The 19,025-nt window shown below is 40.7% G+C and overlaps 1 protein-coding gene across 2 annotated transcripts in view; it reads left to right on the top strand.

Moving 5' to 3' along the window:
- The window catches only part of ATF6 (activating transcription factor 6), a 76,156-nt gene that overhangs the window by 1,053 nt on the left and 56,078 nt on the right, over positions 1-19,025 (top strand). For both annotated transcript variants that reach the window (XM_027694640.1, XM_027694639.1), the window contains exons 3-9: positions 893-980; positions 1,299-1,393; positions 1,867-1,996; positions 2,286-2,492; positions 5,216-5,436; positions 11,080-11,265; positions 11,687-11,778. In XM_027694640.1, coding sequence (XP_027550441.1) covers positions 893-980; positions 1,299-1,393; positions 1,867-1,996; positions 2,286-2,492; positions 5,216-5,436; positions 11,080-11,265; positions 11,687-11,778 — 1,019 coding nt within the window. The remainder of the gene's footprint in view (positions 1-892; positions 981-1,298; positions 1,394-1,866; positions 1,997-2,285; positions 2,493-5,215; positions 5,437-11,079; positions 11,266-11,686; positions 11,779-19,025) is intronic.

The following is a 19,025-nucleotide window of genomic DNA, read 5'->3' as shown; positions in this document are numbered from 1 at the left end:
TTCATTCTAACTTGTAAGTAGAAGTAGTAGTAGTAACTTGTAGTCTGTGCAGACTTTTTGAGCCTCCTTTTAAGGCCAAGTTGAGAATGTAAGGAAAAGGTACACTTGCAGGATAGTTTTTAGTAAGAAAATCTTTGCTGTGTATTTGTGTGAGTTGGGTATGTCATGTTTGTGTTTTTCATGCAAGTGCTCATAAAATGCCACATTTGCATAGAGAACTGAGACTTACAGATGCACAAGCACAAAAAAATGGAGCAACCCCCCCAATTGTTGTTTTAAAGGTTCCATGATAAATCATATGTATGAAGTGATTTTAATCTTTTTTTCTTGTTTGTTTGTTTTTATTTTTGTTGGAAAAGGAAATTGGGGTCTGTGGCTTTAGAAAATGATGATGTCAGTTTATTCAAATATAGGGAGACCTTATATATACTGTTCATCAATTCTTAAGCAAATCAGTACTTGTGTCTCTTTTCCTTCTGGTAAACCATCCCTAATGGTGCTTCTGTTTATAAGATGCTTTGAGATGTAATGATGGAAGGGCATGAAATAAATTTTTCAAGGCAGACCTGTGTTTTATTTGAGGTAGTTCAATGAATGGACTTAGAATTTTTGATTTAGAAACTGCCGATAAGTGTATGATAATTAGTGATGGTCTTAAACTGACATGCTCCTTTCCTACAGGTCTAAGGTTTAAAATAAGCCTTGTCTTGTATGCTCTAGTTGAGAATTTCTCCTTTAAGGACTTTTATCTCTGCATGCCTTAAGGCAACTGAAGTAATAGTTGTATTGTTTTGTTTTGTTTTCTGGAGCTGTAAGAATGTGCACATAATGGTTGGTGGCGTCAATGTATTTTTCTTTTTGTCTTGTCTCTTTTTCTGAACTGTCATTTCAGGAAAATGATCTCTATAACTTTCATTTTGATTTGGATTTGATGTCTTGGGACTCAGACCTTTGGAATATTACAGGCCATGCTTATACAGGTAATTAATCTTCTGTATTTTGCAGGTGTGACTCTTACCCCTCTGCCCCACAAGGGCGAGCTGCTACAACTTAGTGGTAACTTATGTGGAACTATTCGCTTCCCTACAGCTGTGTTAGGAGAAGTTGTGCTGCGTAGGGCAGGTACAGCTGCCAAGGACTGCCCTACAAGCTAAGCTGTTTAGTATCTTTAGTTTCACTATGTTTTCTGCTGTGCTTTGCTTCAGGAATTAAATAGCTGGTGTAGAGCAGTGTGTTCTTTACTGATCTCTCCTTGCTAAAAACTTGTGCAGTAAAATTTCCTTATCTGCCTCTTGCAGATGACAATGTGAAGACAGAACCCTTATCACCAGCCACTTCAAACTGTTCGGTCCCTTCTCCCTCATCTGTGGACTCTCCAGTGCAGAATGTGCCTGTACGCAGAAACCTCCATGTAACACATATAGCAACAAAAGCCCAGTGATTTACTTCTCTGATCAAATTTGTGGCATAAGAGGAAACATCTTATTTTTCCAACCCTTGCAAAAGCACCTTTCCTTCAATGGCGTTTTCTTACCTCTCTATGACCCATTTGAATAAGAGCATGTTCAGTTCTGTTTCCTCAGTTATGTTTATTAGCCTGGTTGCCAAACAAAATACCTTCTAAAGGCTTCTGAATCTAGCAGTTGCTGGCCTCTGCCTTGCATTGCTCTGCTGATGAGCAGAAGTACTTGTTGGTTTTTTTTAGTGGTACTTGGCATTGACCAGGATAAAACTGCAGAACAAAACCTTTCTCCTGTTTGCTGCAGCAGCAACACAGAAGCGATGAAAAGCAGATATACACTGAACTGCTAGTAGATACTTCTCTGTGTTTCTGAAGCATTAATCTTGTGTACTTTCTGTCTGCAGGATGATGTGGACTTCAGCTGTAGCTCCCAGATGTCTCCCATCTCTCTCTACAGCAAGAGCTGCAGGAGCCCTGCATCCCCTGAAGGAGATGGGGGGAAGAAGCCTGCTGTCAGCATCTCTTCTCGGTCTGGTATGAGAGAGAGAACTTCTTTAATCCCGTAGATAGTATGTGCTTTACTTTGATCCCATAGATAGTATGCAATTTACTTTGATCCTATAGCTAGTATGTGTGTTGTTTATGAATGATTAACTAACAGACAATAGATATCCTATCATTTCTGACTTGAGTTTTTGATCAGATATGTTTATTTTTAACGAATATTATAGATAGGTAAAAAAACCCCATACCAAAAGCCATTTTATTATTCCTTGAATTCTTTATTTTATGCTTTCTGTTCTGACTTTCTTTGCTTTTCTAGGAAATAATTCTGCAAGGAACCTAAAGAGGTGTAGTCAGACAGTGTCCAGGCCTTTGATACAACCCAAACCCCTTTTGCCTGCTGTGCCTGAAGCTCAGGCTAACATTGGTGTCCCAGCTAAAACCATCATTATTCAGACTCTTCCCATGCTTGTACCACTGCCAAAGAATCAGCCAGTTGTTAACATCCAACCAGCACCTCCTAAAGGTAGGTGAATTGTCCTGACTGAGCCAGGTCTTGGGGGTAACTTTGTCTGTTTGGGTTGGCTGATAGAATGAAGTGAGGTTTGATGCATGAAAGGGAAGGGGTAGGAGAAAAAGCAGTCCTACGTGCTTGGCTGAAAAAGCTTAAGGCTGAGAAGATGGCCTTACTCCTCTTGTAGAGTCCTATGAGAAACAGCCCTTACCTGGGTATTATTTGGAAAGGAAGACACTGGATTATGATAATTCCATTATTTGGAGTGGAAGACAGAGACTGTGCTGAGCTGTGGAGATAAAACTGCTGATTGGGAAAGATCTGTAGGGACCCTCTGCTGTGCTCTGCTTGTGGTGCATAAGGTGATTACAGTGCTGTTCTGTTGTAACCAAAGGAAGGTCCAGCAGAATCAGAGTGGCTTGAATGAAGCTGGAAAGCTTGGGGAAAGTGGTAAAAGTGGTTTTTTTGCCCGCATGAAACTGCCACAGGATGGTGGGAACATGAGTTTATGGCTTTTTATCTCTCTAAACAGCATCAAATAGAATGTTCTGAAATCTGCTAAAAACTGAGAGTTGTGTCAGAGGTTAGAAAAGTTCCTTACAGCTGCAAGCTGATGTAAACGAGAGGCAAATGATTTCCTGTCCCCTGATAATTCTTCATGCCTGCATAAGCCTAGGTCACAGTCAAAGCATGAGTAATTTCACAATCCCTAGAGTTTTGTGCAATAAGGTTATTTGGGGGTTGATGTGATGATGAAGGTGTGCTTGTGTTTGTAAAGTGCCAGTGTGGGACTACTGAACACATTTAACCCAAAATTCATTGTCAAATTAATTAAACGTTTCATATCCCTCCAACATATACTTTATTCAAGGCAATTTGTCATTAAGAAAAAAATCTAGTCATCCATGAGCAATTCCTGAAGTTGCCCTGTAACCGATTTTTGATGTAGCTTGAGCCTTCATTTCTGAATCCAAAGCCTTATTTCAGTCTCCAGCTGAGGCTGTGGGGACATTGCTTGCATTGCAGGAATTGTCAGATGCAGTTGCTCGTTTCACCAGCTGATGGCCACAGTCCCTTGCGGTTGAATGCCCAGGCACTGAGGCGTGGAAGGAAAGGCAGACAAATTGTTAAGGGCATGTATCTAGAAATTATTGCAGTAGTGAAAAATTTGTCTTCGTTCTAATTGCTCTTCCATCAGGAGTTCAGCCAAATCTGGAGACACTGATGTTTGTTACAAAATGCCTAAGATTGTTAGACTGCTTAAAACACAGGTCAGCACAGTCAGCGTGACCTAATTCTTATTCCTTCTGATGTTCCAGCTGATAAAATACCATCTGGAATAAGGAATGTTGGGGATAGGGAGTTTTTGGATGTAAGTATAGTACTGTGAAGATCAACTTCTCCTTTTCCCTGAAGAAAAGTCAGGGCAGTAGTTTGTGTGAGACAGTATAGAGGAAATACTTTTGGGAAAGTATTTCCATGTGATGTTTAAGTGGTGATATGTTTAAAAATTCTATTGTGCCGCTTCCATAATGAAAACCATAAGGATCTTTTTTCATCCACTGCATATGACAGGTTGGAGCTACCAGTTTGAAATATCCCATTATCTTCAAAGGAGCATGAGAAATCGTATTTTTACAGTCCCTTTTATAAAAGCTTAAAGGAGAAAGCATGGGCTTTATACATTAAAAAAAATTTGAAATAGTCTCAAATTCACCGTTTAAGGTTCTTAAATAGAGTAGTACTAACTTATCGTGTCTTCAAGACTGTGTCTGCAAAAAAAAGGGAAATCTAATCCTGCACCCCATACATAAAAGATCTTGGCACTAGGTATATTACTTCATTTTTTGCCTTCCAGAAGATTGGGTAAATGCTGTAATACATTGTCGTGCATTTTGGTTGGAATGCTCAGCTGGAATGTGCTGTTTCTGAAAGCTGGCGAGGTCATCCTGTTACAAAGGATTAGAGAGACGTTAATGTGTTTTCAGACAACAAAATATTACTCAAGCACCTGCTTGAGTTAAATGTAGTTGTTGGACTGAAATTTCTTGGACGTGGCTGTTTTTAATTCCATTTCAAACTCTGTCAAAATTACCTCATTTTTTCTGCCTCCTTTTCTTTAAACTCTGTTCAGCTTGTGCATAAACTTTCTTGCACAAAACATTTTTTAAAACAAATGGTCTTAGTGTGAATTGAAGCTTTAGCATAAGTTTTGAAAGTGTAACTTGCATTGTTCTTTTTTGTTCATCTTCTATCTCTATGCTATTTTGTATCAGTCTGTGTAGTATGAGTCAATTCTGTGTGGTAAGTTTTCCATTGAATACAGCAATAAAGTAGGTATGAACAAAAGGGAGAAGGAAGATTGAGGAAAGCTGGCTAAGTTCTTTGAAAAAGTCCAGAGTGCTTCAAGTGTTAGCAATACTGAAATGAGTAATGTTTATAATAACTGTTGAATTTTATTAACTTTGAAGAGCTTTTGGGAGAGAGTTTGATTTATTGGATCCCTTTAATATGTGTAATTTTAGTTTGCAGGATGGATTAAGAATCCTGCAAACTTTAAAACTTTTTTTTCTGTTCCTATTCTGTGCAATATACTAGTGGATTTGAGATAAATTGTGCAGGGCAGGTGGGGAAGCAAGGCTTTCTACCACCTCTGTCAGTATACCCCTACAAAGTGATGGTGTACAAATCCATTCCACAGGTGCTGAGCTCTGCTGTTTGTTCTTGTGTTCCAGGTCAGTCAGTGGTGCTCCCCCAGCCCTCCGTGGTGCAGCTTCAGGCTTCTGGGGTGCTTCCTGCTTCCCAGCCAGTCATTGCTGTCACTGGAGGGACCACACCACTTCAAAACCACACGGTGAATGCATTGCCTCCAGCTGCTGGAAATGGCTCAACAAGTGGGAAAATACCGGTGACTAAGCCCTTGCTTCAAGGCACCACACCAGCAATGGGACTGGATGTAAGTTCTGGCTGTGTGTGATAGCTGATAACCAAGGCTTGGAAACAGCTCTCAGTTACCTATTGTGTAATAGGTATTGTGGCATCTAATGGGATAACCAGATCCCTTCAGAGTCTCAGGGAAACTCTAATAGGATTTCTAACAGTAAACAGGGAGTCTGGCAGCTTGGCAGAGAACGGGGATGAGCAGCTTGATATCTGCTGGCCTACCTGGAGTTGCAGACCAGGGATGCAGGCGTAGCAAAAGATATTTTTCCATCATTTTTCTTCTCAAGTACAAGTTCTCAAGGTCTCTTACATACAGGAAGATATATCTGATTTTTGATTAGGGCTAAACCATTTTTCTAATCCATATAATAAAAACACTCCTTTTGAAATAGATGAATTGGAAATGTCACTGCTTAGTTCTTTTTCCATCCCCCTTTATCTCCCCAGATTTTACTTATGATTTTTAGAAGCTTCAGGTATTGAGTTTCATGTGAGCCTAATCTCTTCAGACTCCCTTTTGATCATATACTGTATGAGTAGAAAAGGTGTAAGCTCTCAACAATCTCTGTGCAAATAAAGAAGTTTTTCCATAGTAGCTCACAATAAGCAGTAGGTGTAAACAGAAATAGCTTTTGAGACGTGTGGGGGTTTTTTTCCCCTTTCAGCTTTGACATCTTAACTAGATAAAGAACTGGGTGTTAACTTGATTTAGTTCCTAGTAATTTGGAGCTGCTTTGGTTGCATTTTGTTGTCCGAAGAAGGCATAGTTGTGAAAAGTACCAAAGCTTATTGATTGTGGCTTTTAAACTCTGCGTGTTGTTCTTCAGTGTCATATTCTGAAAGCCATTGTGAGCTGAGGGTCCTATCACGTCTCTCAATGTAAGGGAGAAAACACTGCTGTCCATTCACATGGAATTTTGCTGTATTAGCTTACTAGCAGTGCAGGTCACTGTGTGTCAAAGGCATGTGCCTTCTTTGGAGGGATGTTGCTGTACAGTTTCCTCATGTCTGAGAATTGCCACTCGTGCTTGATATTAAATTTTCCTCACTAATCGTATTTGGGGGGGGGCTGCATTTTATAATGAAAAATAACGTGCTACAGTGAAAGTAGAGAGTACAGTGAAAACTTGATATTGAATTCACGAGAAGCTAGCAAAGGTCTGACAGTAGACAGTTAAGAGCACTGCATTTTTAAATGGTATTTGCCTGCAAAGCCAAACTGAAGAGACCTGTCAGCAGTCATTTGATTTGCGATTCCCTGTAACCAGGACTGACATGGCACCGTGCCATTGTCTGAATATAAGGGTTCATTGACAAAACCCTTAAAATGACTTACTGTCATTTTACTTGAAGTACACACCGTGACAGTCACTAGTCAAATGTGTAGCTGGGTAATGATCAGCTGTTTGTTTTGAAGGATGATTGCGTGAGCATTTCCACCCAAAGCTGTTTTAGGGCAGCAGTTCTAAGGCTTGTGAAATACTGCACATTGTACCTGTGTTTGTTGAAACATGAAGGAACAGTTGCAAATGCTCTTTGGCACATACTGTGAAAAAGGGCTTTGAGAAAGGACAAATGTTTTGGGATTCAGCTGGCGCCAGCAGGGTTAAAACATCTCGCGGCTGCCTCAGACGCCATATGTGGCGCTCAGAGCTGCACAGATGTAGCTGTCATTTGAGCTCTGTAACACGTGTTTTTGTTTGCTAATCTAAGCAGATGTTGCGGGATAAAAAGAAACACTGCAGGACTTTCATTTGGGCTTAGGAGGGATAAACTGTTGGCTTAACACTCAGCCCTTGCAGTGGGTTATACTGAGATGGGCCGATAGCAAGCCGTTGGCGTGAGGCCCCTCGTGGTGCATGTCCCAGTGGCACACGTTTGTGCAGCCTGCCAGCCGTGGGGAAGTGCCAGGCTTTCTGTGCAGTCACTCCTCACTGGGAAACAACTTTCCACTGGGAAGTTGAACAAAAGAAACGCTGCCTAAGCAAGCCACTCTTCCGGTTGAAGGAAAGAGGCTCTTGATGAAAAGAAACAGATTGCCTTTCCTGTTGCAGTTAAATGATATGAGGGCATAAACAGTAGGTATGTGAAGGAATTCGGTTTGTGTCCTTATAGGGCCTTTCTCTCATGTTTCCACTTTGCAGTGAGAAAGGATTCAATTCTGCCTCCCAGTTATCTTGATAAAAAAATTCAAAATCTAGAAAAAATTAGATTATGAAAAATTCTTTCAGCATAGGTGTGGATTTCTATTGAAACATTTTTCTCTGCTGTACATTGTGTAATATTCATATGAAATAAACTCAAGAAAACCCAGAACTTCCGTAAGAACGGACAAAAAACTTGTATAGGTTTTGCATTCCTGCATTCGAGAGGCATCATTAAAGACAGCAGCTTTTGTAAGCTGAGTTAAGAAGCCAGCCAATGCAAACTTGAAATGATTTGTACTTTCAGCTCTTCATTAACTTTCCCAGTGTTTGTACAGAAAACTCTTTGGAGTGTGAGAGGTGTTCTTACTGCCTTGTGCTAAAAGTACAGCTTGCGTTGGAATGGAGGTTAAATTTTGCTCTTAATTGAGTTTTCTTTGGAAGTAAAGTGAGGTAGCAGCGTTTGGTTTTTTTTTTTCCTAAAGTGCATGGCTCTTTGTAAGACCTCTGAAGATAGAGGACAATCTGAATCTAGTTAGTCCTGTTCGAACCAAGGGTTTGTAGTGAACGTTTCAGTTCTCCGTATTTACAACATTCTTATGTGCTAGTGGTGGTGTAGTTTTTAAAGCTAGGAAGCAGAAATTGCATCACTGATTACTGTTTGATGTTAAGGCATATGTTTTCCCTCTATGGTCTGTGTTTCCTGAGGACCAGAAGTTACTATTCTGAGTGGAAAATTAATACAATACAACTTAAAAGGTGGAAGGCTGCAAAAGAAGTTAGCAGGGGTGTTTGCTGCGTTTAATCTTAGTTCAGGGCTTGTACAAAGCAATGTTGCTCAAGCAGGCTGACTTTATAAATTAGTTCCTCTCTCTTCTGATTATCAAAGTGCTCAAGCAGGGGGCATGTTTATTTTGATGCCAGACCAGCTGTGTAGTGCTTATTGCTATACTGCTTCCACGTTCAAGCATTCTTGCACCATTTCACTCACTCAGCTCCTTCCATTTCCTGCATCAGATTTAGGTGGGATTGGGTGTTTAGTTGAGGCTTTTTTCCCAGGAAAAACCAGACAGGAGCTGGAAGGTTGACCAAAGGCCTTAAATTTTTTAGGGATTGTAAATTAAAACAAATTAACTCAAGGATGCAAATATTGGGTTTCATGTAAGCAAGCTTAAGAAATGAGTCAAAATGAAACTGGTGTGGCACAGACCAAAATGCAGTTATTGCTCAGAGCACCTTGAATCGGGCTGGGTAGAGCTGCTGTTCCTCCAGCATCTGGAGGACAGTGAGCAAAGGAGGGCAGTCTAGATGAACACCCTGTGAAATGTAGATGGCAGTGTCTGGAACAGCGACAGATGTACCTCAGATGTACTCTTTGTGTACAGGCACTGCACTGGTGCTAACACCATGTTTTCTGAAGGGAAGCACATTGATTTGCCAGACACTTAATTAAAAGCTATTCAGTAATGAATAATCCTAGCAGGTCTGCAAACAAGAGTGGATGTAAACAATTTGATCTTCTCTGTTTGACTTCATGATGCAAAACCTCTTTTCAAAGAGAGGAATGTAACTACTTGTTTGGAATATCTCACAACTCGAGCCAAAGCTGCTGCATGAACTCATTCCTTATTATTTCATCTGTGTACAGTTTAAGTGGTCCTGGCCCCAAATTGGTGTGTTCTATACTCTGCAGTTCTTGGCTAGCTCGAATGCGGGTTTTTTTGTCCAGTTTTTATATGTCTGCAGAATTTTTTTTTATGTTGAATGTTGTAGTACTTAAAAAATTCAAGACAAAGCTTAGTGTTAATGAAAATATGTTAAAATCTTTTCATTCTCCACTCTGCCAAAGAGAGATACTGGAGTAAGTACAAACAACTACACTTTCACAGACTTTTGTTGATGGCAGCAGACTAGACATATAATAAATGATCTTTCTAAAAAGCAATTAGGCCAACATGGGGACAGCTCAGAATGTTAATGCACTGTGACGTGTTTCCTTAGTTTTTGTCACCAGCCTGCAGCATGATGAAGAAGAATGTCGTCTTCAAACAGCCTGTAGCCACTTTTTTTTGCAGACACCAAAGCCCTAGAGCAACATATTGTCTGCGTGCAGGTATATTCAAGGAGGAGGTCAGAAAGCTGTGGTTAAGGTTCTCTACAAAGCCAGGCCTTAGCCAGAGCACACTGTCTGAGTTAGTTAATGTTACTATTCTGTGATTTGTTATTTTTTTCCTAGAATAATATTTCTGGAATAGTTCTCATCTGTTTTTCTTTAATTTTCCTTCTCTGATAAGTACAGGTCACTCCAGTGCGTGTGTTGGCAGCTACTGGAGGATATTCAGGTCTGTGTAAGATAGAGCATTTGATTATCTTTCAGAGTAATTGTCATTAAGGCACATCCAGTTGTAGCTTAATAATGAGATGGAAGTCTTCTGTTCTTAATGAAAACAGAGTTGCTGTTGCTAATCTGTGAGGGAGAGGAAATCAACAGAGCAGTGTTTAAACTTAATATTTCAAGTAGTTTTGTACAGTTCTGCAGTATCCATCATTGTTATCCTTGTCAGCAGCAAGATGCTTTCGGTCTGGGTCGTCCCACTCAGTGCAAACCACAGAATGAGTAAGTGGTAAAAGACGATGGAGTGTTCCTGCTTGGGAAAAAAATCAGCCACCAGGACTGTTGGAGGATGGGAAGGGGTTACTTTGAACTGTCCCAGTCTGGTCTTGCAGACTGAATGCCTGCTAGTGGTTAGAGGGAATTATGTGCTCTCCTGGAGTATATTTGCTGGTTGGACTTCATCCTGAAGGAATCCAGTTCGTGTGCTCTTTCAGAGACTGTTCTGTCATGTGAACCAAAGCACGTTAAGTGGGACAATCAGGAAATGTGCATCAAAGCCACACTCCTGATCTGAATTAAAATGTTAGTATAGATGCACCCGGAGACTGCATTTAAACTGCCGTGTAAGTGCTTGATACACGTAGAATGTGCAATCTGAGGCCAGCAACAGTATTCAAAAGCTCAAAAACTATATAGCATAGCTGGAAAAGGTACATAAGCAGGTGTAATCAGTGTGGAAATGGTTTCCATGCAGAATAGGCTGTAAAACTGTAGAAATTCCCTGTTAAGAAAGGAGATGACTGATTGTAGCCTATAAAATGGTGCATGGTAAAGTGAAGGTGAATGACATTCTTGGTGTCTTGCAGACCTGAAGATATGTATTTTCTGTCTTTGTGATTTGATTGATCAAACTGCTGCTCAAGTATACATTTTGTGTCCCCTATACATAGGAGGTTGAGAATGCAGGAAAAAGCAGGCGGTGCAGGGCCCATTTTTTCATTATCCCTGAGCTATGACTGAGAGGTGTACCACGTGCTGAACATTTCGACTCATTTGAGTAGAGTGTGAGAAACCATCTGTGCAGGGTTTTGACAAAGAAGAGAAGCAGAAATTATGCATGAAATAGAGGCACTTCTAACTTGTGAATTGTTAACAGGCCTGTGTATCGTCTGTTCAGGTCAATGTCTTGAGACGGCAGCAGCGCATGATCAAAAACCGTGAGTCGGCCTTTCAGTCACGCAAGAAGAAGAAAGAATACATGTTGGGACTGGAGGCGAGACTGGAGGCAGCCTTGCTGGAGAATGAGAAACTCAAGAAAGAAAACAGCACACTGAAGAGGCAGCTGGATGAAGTAGTGTTAGAGGTAAGAGATTGTGATGAAAGTCTGACTTCATATCAAGACAGTTGTTCAGGTGGAAGGCACTAGAACAGAATCATGGAAATGTTGTCTGCAAGACCTTTGAGGATTTCTAGACCAGCCTCCCACTCCAAACATGGCTTTCACCAACTCTGGGTCAGGACACCTGTCACATTACCTGATTGACTTTTAATTCTTTACTCCGTAGTGCTTCTTAAGATTTCACTGAGAAGATAGACGGGGTAGAAGCTGAATATAATGTACAAACAAAAGTTTTATTTTTAAGTAGTCCTGGCATGTATTCATACATAATTAGGCAAATATAAATCTAAAAAGCAAGCATCATTTGGTGTATTTAACTTCTGACATACCTTTGCATATCTGTGCCCCTCTTCTATTGTATGTCTTCTGATTTTTTCCTGTCTAGAACCAGAAGCTCAAAGTATCGTCTCCAAAGAGAAGGACCCTTTGTGTGATGGTGATACTGGCTTTTATAATGCTCAATTATGGTCCATTGAGGTAAGCTGCTTAGAAATTCCTCTTTGCATAGCAAGTTTTCTGTTTGCAAATTTTGTTTGAATCATTAATACAGGCAGCAGTGTGTTTTAAAGACTGGAGCTTGAAGTCTGACTTCTGTCCTTTATTTTTCTCCTGCTTTAGGGAAGATGTATCTGTATAATGGTTCTTCTTTTGGACTCCTTCTGGCAACAAGAGCTAGATCTTGTACTTTTAATTTCCCTTGGCTTGGCATTTTGTTAATCAATGCAGCCTACAGCAGTTTGTCTGCTTGATTTATATCTGAAGACATTAAGAACTGTGTTTAGAATCCTTTTAGGAAAAAAGGTACAGACTTCGAGAGCTCATCTGGTCATTTATACCTGTGCTCATTTCAGTACCTATGAGTTGAAACTGCATTAGTATCCAGTGAGGAAATCCCTCTGTATGTTCCAGTGTTTTGCAATCCTGACCTTTAGATGTGTCTAGGTGCAATCTCCCTTGTTAGTATGAGCCCTGTGTTACTTGTCTTCTAGATTTGGTGAAGAGGTTTTTCCCTCTCCTTGATTAGTTGAAGTGATAGTCAAAAACCTCTCATTTGAACTGTTATCAGTGGGGTATAGGAACCAGAGAGCAAGAGGGAAATGCTGCATTACTTCCCAGACACTTTAAAAAAGATCTGTGGAAGAAAGGAGAATAAAAAGCAGTACTTCTTGCATATACTTGTTTATTTAATTTGACTTTGGAACGTAAAGGCTTTTTATATGAAGCAGTTCGCTTTTTCAAAAGGGGATAATGTTTCAGTAGATTCTCAGTCAGCAGTCTCCATTTGTCCTCAAAACCCCAGTCAAACTAAAGGAATGGAATGGGATAAATATGGAGGAAGACTTTGTTTCTGACTGTGATAAATTTTTAGAATGTTGGTGTTTGTATTTTTAATAATATTAGCAAATCTGCTAAAGCTGAAATTACTTTTGAAGTATTTGCACTTATTGCAAATACTGTGTATCTCAGGCAGTGAAATACAGCTGATAATTTTACTCTGATATGGATAAGGTAGACCATTTCTTAATGCATTTAGAGTCTGTATTATGATGTTTGACTACCAGGCAGAAAAATCAGCTTCCAGAGACGCAGTGATTGATTTGTACATCCCATTTGCATTTCAAATGTTACCACTCACTTGAGAGAGACACTTGGTGAGAACTACTAGAATTAGTTATCTTTCTGAAGCTGAGGGAAATTCTAGTTGTCTCTGCATTACAGTGAGGTGATGGAATGCATGAAACTCTTGTTAGTGATAAAAGGCTTGGGAACATAGAGAGATGGATGAGAAGTCTTTTACCACAGTGCTCGAAAGCTCCTGTGGCAGCTTCTCTACCCCCAGGAATGAGTAAGCTGTTGAGTTTGATGGCAAGGCACTTCTGTCAAAGGAGGCTGAAAGGTCAGCTTGTGTTCATATCTTTGCAACAGTCAGTAACTATAGAAATGTGAGAGGGTTAACTTCTTGACATGTTTGACGTTTAATAAAGTAGATAAAGCAAAAAAGAAATCCTTGGATGTCTGGCTGTTCCTGGCCAGTGCAGTAGCTGAGCATGCCAGTGTGACTGCTGTGCCTGAACCAGGTGGTTTGCATCAGTACTGGATTTAGGCAGTGAAGAGAAACGTTTTTGCAAATTTCCTTTTTCTTTTTTTTTTTCCTCCCTAGCAGAATAAATGCTTTGCACTGCAATTAAAATCCTAGGCTTTATCAAGGTGGTGTGAATGTTGATTGTGCAATAGTCTTTAGAAGACCCAGAATGTGAGATATACAAACTATTTCTTTAGATTTCAGTCCTCCCATACATATTTTCTTCCTTTTATAAAGGTGTCACTGAATGGTAGCTCCACAAATATGATAGTTAGGATTACTGTTCTACTTAGTCCTTAACAAGAGGAGCTTCCAGTGTATGTGCTGTTTTTCAGCACCTGCAACTTCTTACAGAAATAAGTAAATTTTTGTTATAATATCCATGCTAGCTTATAGTTCAGCAAAAGTACTCTTTTCCCCCAAGTTAGCTAACTGTGGAATACCTAATTTCTGTGCAGTGGTCAGCTGGAGATAAATATGTTTTGAAACCTTGTGACAGTGTTGCCATTTCTTCTGCACTGGAAATCATTTCACTTGCACACCTGTGTGGAGGTGTGCCAGCATTCAGGCTCAGGATGTTTTGATTCGGGCATATTAGCAGTGAATAATTATTCAAAACCAGTGAACCATTGCAAAGGGAGAGTGACATCCAAAAATAGCAAAATCATGGGAAATTCACCCCCTAACTTCTAGAGCAGACTTTGGAATTCCCTTAGCCGTCTTTATTGTGAGACGCTTCTCAGGTTCCTAGTTGGAAGTGATAGGATTCTTTGAAGACTAGAGGTAAAACAGAAGGTCAGATATATAGATTTTCTCTTTAGTTACCTATTTCTGTCAAGTCAGAGAAAGGGAAGCAGTTGGATTGTTTTGGGACAAGAATGTGAAACTGAAGAACAGACAGTCCTGCAAATCCTCCATGGCCTGCAGCGGGTCAGTGGAGGTGCAGTGTGTGGGCACTCAGCATCCCACAAAAAGTCCCATCTGGATGATTGGCTGTGTGGTTAGTTCTGTGTTTTCCTCTGCATTAAGGGATGTGTGTTGCACTAATACTTGCTCACACATAATTTTTTTAGATTGGTCTTAAGTCTTGTTGACTGTGTGTTTGAGTGGTGAGATGTTTGTGATGTTTCATGGAGGACTCCAAGACTGCTGTTCTGCTGTTTTAGGATTATGGGAAGCAGTCCAGGATGTGGCAGCCCTTGGCAAACAAGTTTAGCAGATAAAATTATTCTGCTGCCACATTTTTTCATGCTGACAAATATGTGTATGGGTAATCTGTAATGTTGAATTTGGGTATATGGGAGTGGGGCTGCAAGTCTGGTAGGGAAGCTGGCCTGTTGACACAAGAAATCTGTTGGAAAATACTGGAGGAAGAGTCTAGTCCAGTCTGCTTAGTTGCCAAGAAGCTTTTAAGAACATCCTTCAGTCTTGGACACAGCACCATATTATCTCGAAGAAATGAATGTAAGTCTAATTAAATATAAATTGAATATCAGTGTGAATTGAGGATGTGAAAGTGGCTTGTATGGAGTTAGTGGTAACTCTGCATTAGGTTGTACTGTGTTACTAAACTTTGTTGGGTTTGTTGATACTTTGTATAGAAAACAGAAACTTTCAGTTATTAAAAGCAGAAGTAATTTCGCAGGAATTGTATTAGTGTAAGTTTCTATTTTATCTGTTTGTTTTACACTAAAAGAAAGGCACCCAGGAATTTCCCATCTGTGTGTCAGTGAACTATTCTGTAATCTTTGTGAATTATTTGAGTTTGGACTTAACATGTATAAAAACCTCCTTTTATTATTATTTAAGAATGATTGGTGAGGTGTATGAAGGGAAAAGGGTATGTTCTGATTCAGCTCCTTGCAGAGGTCACCCCCTTGCCCCAGTCTTACATACCATGAGGTGCAAGGCAGGAATTGGCAATCCGTGGTGTTTGCACGAGAGGCAGTGAGCACACAGACCTTGGCACCACGCCAGGGCCGGGAGCTGGGACCATGGCACCTGGAGGAAGGTATCTGTGGGATCTCCTGCCTTCACATGTGCCTTCTGTGAGAGGCAGGCCAGTCAGTGTAGCCGCATTCCCAGCTGGCTTCTGGCACTGAGAAACACCTAGTTTGCTGTGCATTTTTGTTTTACCACTTACTACATGGAATCTGAACATTTTCAAATTATTACAGTTCCTAGATGCCTTTTTTTTTCCTTGTTTAATTACCACATTTGTGTTAGACGCTGCCTGTATAGTAACCAGATCTGAAAATGTGTTAAACAAGCACAAACAAGGCTGAAACAAATGGAAACCAAGCCCATGTTCTAGTCTAAACAACCTGTGTATTTATTTTGGGAATATTTTTATTTTTATTCTATTCCCCATTTGAATATAAATTGTCTTGTGTGGTTTTTTTTTAATGCAAATCCTAAATGTGATGATAACATATTTGCAGGAAAACAACGCAACCAATGTATAAAAATCAGGGAAGGGAGAACGATCACAGAAAATGCAAAAGATAATTTTTCTGCTTATCTTCTTGGGAGAGTAGCAGCAAAGCATGTAAGGCAGGTATTTGCTAGTGACCTTAGCTTTACTTTTTGGCTGTGGAAAAATGTTCAACTAGTTATTTTTCCCCCATAATCAGTCTACTCAAGCTTGCATCTACTCAAGCTTGCTAACTGTCATCTAGCAGCAGTCTTAGAGCATTTATTAAGATGTCAGCCAGCCAGAATGTGTCCTAACTACCATTTAGTGGACAGAAAACAAAATAAAATATGAAGATGGAGAGAGGAAAGGCAAATTTGCAAAGAGATTGGAACAGGAGGTTTGAGAGGGTGGTGTGATATTTTATTTTTTCTTTATTTTTATTTTTATTACTTTTGTGTTATCTTACAAGTTGGCCACCTCTGTATGACTGGAACCTCTTTCAACTGAAAAACAGACTTGATGGTGTAAAGAAAATTTCTTAAGCTGTATTTGTGGTGGAGGATGGCTGAGGTGGTGATTGATGGAGCTCAGTAATGCTGCTGCTGCTGCTTCAAAACCTCTTGTGTCCTGTTGACCTAAAGCAGCTGTGCTAGAATGGCTGGCCTTTTACAGAGACTTCATTGCAGCTCCTCTCTAGGGTGTTCTCATGGGTTTTCCTCTACTTTCCAGGACTATCCTGGAAATTGAATAATCTATTAAAAATTTAGATCCAGTGACCAATCTGCAAATAAAGACACTGGCCTGGCCAGCTGAGAAATGTCATTTGTCTGCTATCGTCATGGACTACAGCAAATGAAGAAGCAGTGATTTTTGACTCCTGAAAGACTTTGGGGTGTGTCTCATTCCTTAAATTGGTAGCACAAACAGGAAAAAAATCCTACCAAAAACAGAAGTGGTTAAGATTAATCATCTTTTACTCAAAATGAAGAAATTGCCCAAGGATTGTTCAGCTGCATGCTACCACGACCTGCTGCTTGTAAGGATGAAGTAATCAAAACACAAGTCTTTCACCAGGACTGAGATTAGCATCCTAACTAGTCTGCAGGCTGCTGGTCAGTACTAATGTAGCCTGGTGAGGTTTTGGAGCACGAGCACTTTGGGCTGCCAGCAGCACCAATTGAGCACACCTATACTGGTGTCACTTTGGTCTTACACAAGTAAGTGTAAGTGCTCTTACACAGGCTGAGCGATCTTGAGTTGGTGTGTGGGGGAGCAGGATTTTCTGAGGTCTGGTGCATTCAACAGTGTTTTTGTGCAAGTTTTCTCTTGTTTGAGCCTTTATGCTCACTCCTTGATTAAAGAAACAGACCCATCTTGTGGCGAGCAGGAGCCCAGGGATACCTCGGTGGTGGGATGTTGGAAAGTTAGAGAAATAATGCCGTAGTTCCCTCAAAGGGAGCATTTGGGGTGTGGGCAAAGGAGCTGATCTCCTTACCATAACATCACGTGCAGCAAGAGCTGTGTTGCTACAGAGGTGTTGGAGCTGTGTGTTGTGTGCTCGGGTTTGTCACTGCAGATCCCACCCACAGCAGCTGGTCCTGGGCCAAGGTCTGGAGCTCACCCCGTGCTGCCCTGGCAGGTGAGATCAGTCACGAGATCAAGCAGTGTTGTGGTGTGTTTGAAAACATCCCAAATGTCCTCTTGAGTAACATGGGCTAAGTAGACTAAAGCCACGTGTCTGGCACCTGCCCAAAATAAAGGGCAGTGACTGGCAACTGAAACACAGCATTATTTTTGCCTTATATTATTTTGTTGCATTACCAATTCTTTCCCAATTGTGGGTGTGCTCCTTCCTCCCTCCATTCCAGTGTGAAGTGGGGCAGATTAGTTGGAACCTCCAATGGCTTTCAATGTAATGGAGGAGGAACCCCCCACTCGGGTTCCTTGCCTGGCCTTTGCTGCCTTCCAGCCAGGCCTGATCTGGGAGAGGTGCTGAACTGTGAGCATTAAACATTGTACCAGTGGTCCATGATTTCCTTCAGCTGCAGGTGGGATGATGTTGTCTAAATTTGCAGTGATTACTTGAAGCATCTCTAAAAGATGTTCTGGTAGCAGAGAACCACAGAGTCAGTTCCTTATTTTCACTTCATCCAATCCTGGGATTTTTTGCACTTTGTGAAAGATATAAAAGGATTGTTTCTCTGCTTTTTGCAAGCCTCATTAGCCTTCCATATGTCTTCAGGAGGTTGATAGGCTTAAATGTGATGTATACCTGAAGTATGCTAACAAACCTGCATCCAAATGATGACGGGCAGAGGACTATTAATTACACACTAGCAGAGAGGAACTGGTGAAATGTGAAAACTGTTAATGAGTGCAAGAGGCATGAAACAGTGCCATGTGTAGCCAGCTCCATGTCTTCTGACTGCCAAGGAAATACGGAGCCCTTTGAGTGTTTTAGCAAAAACAGTGGAAGCATCGGAAGGCATTTGTGACTCTGGACACTTGTAATGTGGGAAACTTAGTTTCATGTTTGTGACACCGAAAGAATATGTTTCAGTGCTGAGTGTACGTTTGTGTTGCAGATGGCCCACAGTTAGAAAACTGTTTCTGCAGCACACCTTTAGCCTTGTGTTGTAGTTTCTCCTTGAAGAGAGAGAGAGGAGTTGAGAGGAAAAGGACAAGCTGAGTAAATTGGACTCAGATCCAGGTTCCAGACCTTTCAATACCTCTCGTGATGGGTTGATGCTTGAATAAAATTGGATACTTTAGGTTTTTTTACAAACTACAGCTGCAGGAGGAGGAAGTGATTCATTCCTCCTTCCTTTGCTGATCACAGCCACAAGCTTTGGCAACAAAGGCCAGCCCACTTCCAGATAATGGTATAGAGTTTTCCAAGCAGAAGAGAAGTGCTCTGGGTGTCAGTATTTGCTTTCTTCCTTTCTTTTCCAGTAGCTTTATTAAAAATAAATTGCCTTTTAAAGCATACAAAACACAACAAAAAACACAGAGATCATTCCTCCACTTTGTGTTGCTTTCCTCATCTTCCTCTTTCCAGCCCAGTGCTTGGAGAGGGTAGATCTGGAGCAGCCCGGCAGGGGAAGGTAGAGCCTTGCTCTTGGCAGATGGTGCACTCATCGGGAATAAGAAACAAGAAATACTTTCCAGAGAGTGTCTGGCACTGTGGCAGCCTTGTCTGGAGTCGGTTAGGAAGAGCACAAGGTC

This window comes from Neopelma chrysocephalum, unplaced genomic scaffold (assembly GCF_003984885.1).
Source record: "Neopelma chrysocephalum unplaced genomic scaffold, ASM398488v2 Primary Assembly neopelma1_98, whole genome shotgun sequence".
NCBI lineage: Eukaryota > Metazoa > Chordata > Aves > Passeriformes > Pipridae > Neopelma > Neopelma chrysocephalum.
The sequence above is the reverse complement of the archived record's forward strand: the minus strand, read 5'-3'. Positions and strand labels throughout refer to the sequence as shown.